The sequence below is a fragment of the Crocuta crocuta genome, unplaced genomic scaffold, assembly GCF_008692635.1.
Source record: "Crocuta crocuta isolate KB4526 unplaced genomic scaffold, BGI_CrCroc_1.0 scaffold224, whole genome shotgun sequence".
Lineage (NCBI taxonomy): Eukaryota > Metazoa > Chordata > Mammalia > Carnivora > Hyaenidae > Crocuta > Crocuta crocuta.
This window is the reverse complement of record NW_027529545.1, coordinates 277,042-281,919: the sequence shown is the minus strand read 5'-3', so window position 1 is coordinate 281,919 and position 4,878 is coordinate 277,042. Positions and strand designations below refer to the sequence as shown.

At 53.5% G+C, this 4,878-nt stretch overlaps 1 protein-coding gene and 1 long non-coding RNA gene across 2 annotated transcripts in view; one reads left to right on the top strand and one right to left on the bottom strand.

The window, feature by feature from the left end:
• The window catches only part of CLCN4 (chloride voltage-gated channel 4), a 35,644-nt gene that overhangs the window by 28,901 nt on the left and 1,865 nt on the right, over window positions 1-4,878 (bottom strand). The window contains exon 2 of the mRNA XM_077761393.1: window positions 3,610-3,709. Within this exon, the coding sequence (XP_077617519.1) occupies window positions 3,610-3,634 (25 nt within the window). The 5' untranslated portion in view covers window positions 3,635-3,709. The remainder of the gene's footprint in view (window positions 1-3,609; window positions 3,710-4,878) is intronic.
• On the top strand, window positions 1,070-2,647 carry LOC144229373 (uncharacterized). The gene is made up of 3 exons (XR_013334476.1): window positions 1,070-1,143; window positions 2,016-2,213; window positions 2,467-2,647. It is a non-coding gene; the product is annotated as an uncharacterized LOC144229373 (long non-coding RNA).

The window sequence follows — 4,878 nt, the reverse complement described above, 5'->3', positions numbered from 1 at the left end:
GAGGGCAAGCCGTGCCCGCGCCGGTGAGCAGCAGAGGCCAATGGCGTGCGCGGCCTGGGTGCCTGGCATCCCGCGGGACTGAGCGCCACGCAGGTCTCGGGTCATCACAAGCCACCGGGGCCCAGCAGCTTTCAGAATTCTAGAAACAGGGTACCTATGCCCTATATGCTGTAATGCCCTCAGCGGCTTCGGGGACCCGATGCTGGGATCACACTCGTTTATGTGCCTCGGGCCAACCGGACAAATCCGAGGAAACGGAAGCATAATGGCTACAGTAGCCTCATCATTTAAGTACGGTTCTGCCACCGCATGGGAACCCGACTTGAAAACTCTCACTTACTACAACTTCCTGGAGTTTTAAAACTATGGATAAGGGACTGTGGATCTAGCCAAGTAGGTAAGTACTTTGAAGGCCGANATCAACACGGAAGGCGTCTTCACACCTGCAACACAGCTCACCCTTCCCTGCTCTTCTCCCGTGACATCGAAAGCCGCCCCCTGCTCTTGAAAGAACGCCTGAATCCCTAGCAGGCCGCGGACTCGAACAGCCAGCCCCTCACACCATTCCATCTCTCTCCATCATGGATGCCAGCCTGCCCCACAATGCTCCCAGGGCACACCAGGCTCTCCTGTCTGTGCCACTCCAGCCAGCACTGCCCTTCCCCCACCCGCCTATCTCCTATTTACCTTCCAGAGTCAGTGTTTACATCACCTCCTTCGGGAAGCCTTCCCTGATTTCCTAGGTCTGAGCTAGGTGTACCCACCCCTGACCTTCCCCATCACCATACCCGTCACATCCTGGTAACATGAGTGTTTGTGTGATGAGTGTATGTGTGTGTATAGTGTCTAGTCCGTAAGTGGGGCTGGGAGGGCAGAGACCCTGTGGTGTGGTTTGCTTGCCACGGCACGGGTCAGGCCAGGTGTCCAGACTATGTGTCCACTCTACGTGCCTTATCCGCTGCCGTATCTGCGTCGGGGACGCGGTCAGGGCTATATATCTGCAGGGGCTCTTTACTCAGCATGTCCTCACCACGTACCAGTCCCTAGTCCATGCCCTGGGGATACGGCAGTGAACAAAGGAGACTCGGGTCCCTGGCTTCGTGGAACTGCACGTCATCGGGGGGAAGAAAGACACTGGACAAAGTAAGTAAGTAAATCGGGGGCTCCGTTAGCCGGTGCTAAGCGCTGGAGAGAAAATGCAGCACGTTAAAACGCTGCAGCCACTTGGGAAAACAGTCACCATCTGGCCCGGCCGTTCCACCCCGAGGCGTCCACCCAGGAGAAATGAAAACAGAGCCCGCGCGAGGACCTGCGCACAAATGTTCACAGCAGCGCTACTCACAGCGGTGGAAAAGCAGGCACGACCCGTGCGCCCCGAACTGCCGAATGGAGAAATAAATGGGGTCTATCCACAGGGTGGAACAGTATTTGGCAACGACAAAGGGGGAAGCACTGACGCACGCTACAGGGCGACCCCCAAAACGTGATGCCTAGTGAAGGAAGCCAGTCCCAGGACTACATACTGCAGGACTCCACTGCACAAAGTGCCCCCAAGAGGCGGATATGTGGACACAGGAAGTAGATCCGTGGCTTCCTGGGGGTGGGCGGAGGCTGGGGGCACCGGGCTTGACAGCTAAGGAGTACGGAGGTCCTCTGGGGGCTGATGAAAATGTTCTAAAATTGCGGTGACGGTTTTACAACTCTGAATACACTAAAAATCACTCCATTGTGCACTTTAACAAGGTGACTTGTACGATATGTGAATTATATCTTAATGAAGCTTTTACACACACGCACACTGGGGCGAGGGGATGAGGCTGAGAGAGGGAGGGATGACTTTTGTTAAAGGTGGACAGGGAATGCCTCAGGCGGAAGATGACCTTTGAAGGAAGACCTTAAGAAGGGGAGGGAGGGGTCCTGTAGGTATCCAAGGGCGGGACCCAAGGATCATCCGGATTTCGTCACTATTCATTCATTTGTAATCGCCTTATCCCTCGCCCAACCTTCCATTGCAGGCTGACTGGGCTTGAAGGCGCTGAGCAGCTCAGCTTCGTTCGGTGGAACAACAGCGACACCCAGTGGTAACTCCCGATAGACGCGCTGTAGAGAGGACCCCGCTCAGGCCTCCCCATCGTGGGACTCAAAATATGATGCCCAGGGTGCCACTGAGAAGAGACCAGGCCAGGCAGTGGGACCCCTGAGTCCTCCCCCAGGTCAGAACAACTGGGGAACGGAAAAGCGAACGGGACACACTTTGCTGGCTCTCCCAGGCACATCCAGATCACAAGAGCACTCAGGCCACCTTCAATGTCAGGGGGTTCTCAGCCCCAGCTGCCCATTAGAACCACACGTGGAGGGGGCCGGGAGAAAGAAAGGAGGGGAGCTTTACCCAATGCCAGGGCACCGTCTGTAGGGATCCTATTTACTTGAAGCCCAGGCAGCAGAACTTTTATTCTAATTCCCTAGGTGATTCTTCCTGAAAAAATGGACATGAATTGGGTTGGCAGTGAAGCCCGCTGGTCAGTATCAGGTTTGTTAAAGAGAAGCCCCGTCAGGCTCTTACGTCAGTCAATAAATCCACCCGGGAAGATGTCGGAGTATCTATTCCGGATTTCCTCCATTTACTTCTCCTTCCTCGAAGCCAAGAATAATGATACGGTCTACGGCTTCATAAACCTATTCTAAATAAAGATGTCAAAATTCACAGTAAATTCCTACCCTGCCCACTTTGAAAGGTCTTCGGGGAAGCAGTCCAACAAATTGGTGGCAAAACACCGTATGTACATAAAATTGAATTCTCTGCCGATATTGCTTTTATACAGGGGATGCCCCTGGGAAAGGAAGGCTAATATTAGGGAAATGGATGAACAGCCACCATGACCAGAGGGAAAGAATCCCTCTTCTACACTCATCTGGACTCTTTAGGCCCCTCCCTGGCAACCAGATTTTTTTCATTCTTAGACATTAACCTTCACAGCCTCTTAAAAGGAAATACATTTCAGGAAGCAATTTCCATGGAGAGCTCTGGGGACACCTCCCACCTGCAAGCAAGGAGCCAGGATTCTAAACTGAAGGGGCCCAGAGTCCCTGAGGGTCAGAACGTCAGGCTGCAGGTGTCACCCCTGGGCCCACACCACACCCCATGGGCAGCTGGAATTTTTCTGAGTATCTTTAGGATGTGTACGATTCATCCCAGGGCCTGCCAGTATTCATAAACACCTCTCTCCTACAGGGTTTTACTATTAGAGATCAGGGGCGCCTGAGTGGCTCAGTCGGTTGAGCGTCCAACTTCGGTTCGGGTCATGATCTCACGGTCCGTGGGTTCGAACCCCGCGTCAGGCTCTATGCTGACAGCTCAGGCCTCTGGGTCCTGACTTACTGACAGCACATGCTACGTTAAGTGTATGGCGTGTATTTTGCTCCTGGATATTTCAAGTCAGAAAACCCAGGCATGGGATAAAAGAGAAACACTTCATTTTCGGAATACCATCCCAAACAGTGGTCGATTTGGGTTTTGGTATGTGCAGTGCCGACCCAGGAGCCCTGCTGCCCCCTCGATGTACCCACCACGGGCCCCTCCGCGTGGCTGCTGCGCGACCCTCCACGTACCCGCCAGCAGGCCGATGAGCAGCATCACCACCCATCCCGACCAGGCGTCCAGCAAACTCTTGATGAACTCCCAGATGGACTCCTTGCTTTTGCTGGTTATCTAGAAACAAAAAGACACAGTGGCCGATCTGGATACATCCTTCCTGTCGTGGGAAACGGGGTGCCTGAGAAAAATGAATGTAATTAGAAAACTATATGCCACTGACGGTATCCTTTTGGTTACCCAGCACGATGACACGGGCTGTCTAGTTCGCAGACGTACAAGGATGCCACACAGTCTCCAAAGACTTAGAAAGAAACCCCCCCCAAAAATCACTTATTAAAAAAACTTCCTAAGTGTCATTTCATCTTTGACTATTCAGAAGACATTCTGAAGGGAGGGGTGAACTCATCGCCACCATTTTCAATAAGAATCATTGCTGGGGGATGGAGGGGGGAGGGTAGGTGCTTGGGTGCCGCCGTCAGTTAAGCATCAGAGTCTTGGTTTCGACTCAGGTGTGATCTCATGGTTCGGGAGTTCGAGGCCGTGTAGGGCTCTGAGTTGACAGAGGCGGAGCCTACCTGGGATTCTCTCTCTCCCTCTCTCTCTGCCCCTCCCCTGCTCGTGTGCTCGTGTGCTCTCTCAAAAACAAATAAACTTAAAAAAAAAAAAAAAGAAAGAAAGAATTACTGGGGCGCCTGGGTGGCTCCGTCTGTTGAGCGTCCAACTTCGGCTCAGGTCATGATCTCAGGGTCCGTGTGTTCAAGCCCCGCGTTGGGCTCTGTGCTGACAGCTCGGAGCCTGGAGCCTGCTGCAGATTCTGTGTCTCCCCCTCTCTCTCTGCCCCTCCCCTCCCCATTCGTGCTCTGTGTGTGTCTCTTTCTCTCTCAAAAATAAACATTTAAAAAATTGTTTTAATAAAATAAAAACAAGAATTCCTGCTTTAACTTACACTGTAAAGTGTGCTCACAAAAGAACCTCTTCAACAGTGAGTTCATTTCCTTCGTCTCCCAGGGTGAACGTTAGGAGCGAGAGCTCCGAGTGAGCCGGCCCGGGTCACTCCGCCAGGTGGACCAACGCGCCTGAGGACACTGGAAAGGTGCTCCTTGGCCTCCACCGGCACAGAGCCCTACCTTCCTGGGGCGCCTTCCGAACACCTTCTGGAAAGACTGCACTCCACGGCCCGGCGGGCCTCTCTCACAACCACTCAGCCATGCTACTGGGGCACAGAAGGAGCCGTGCAGAACGCACACGTCAAAGGGCGTGCGTGGGCGTGCGTGGCCGGCTTC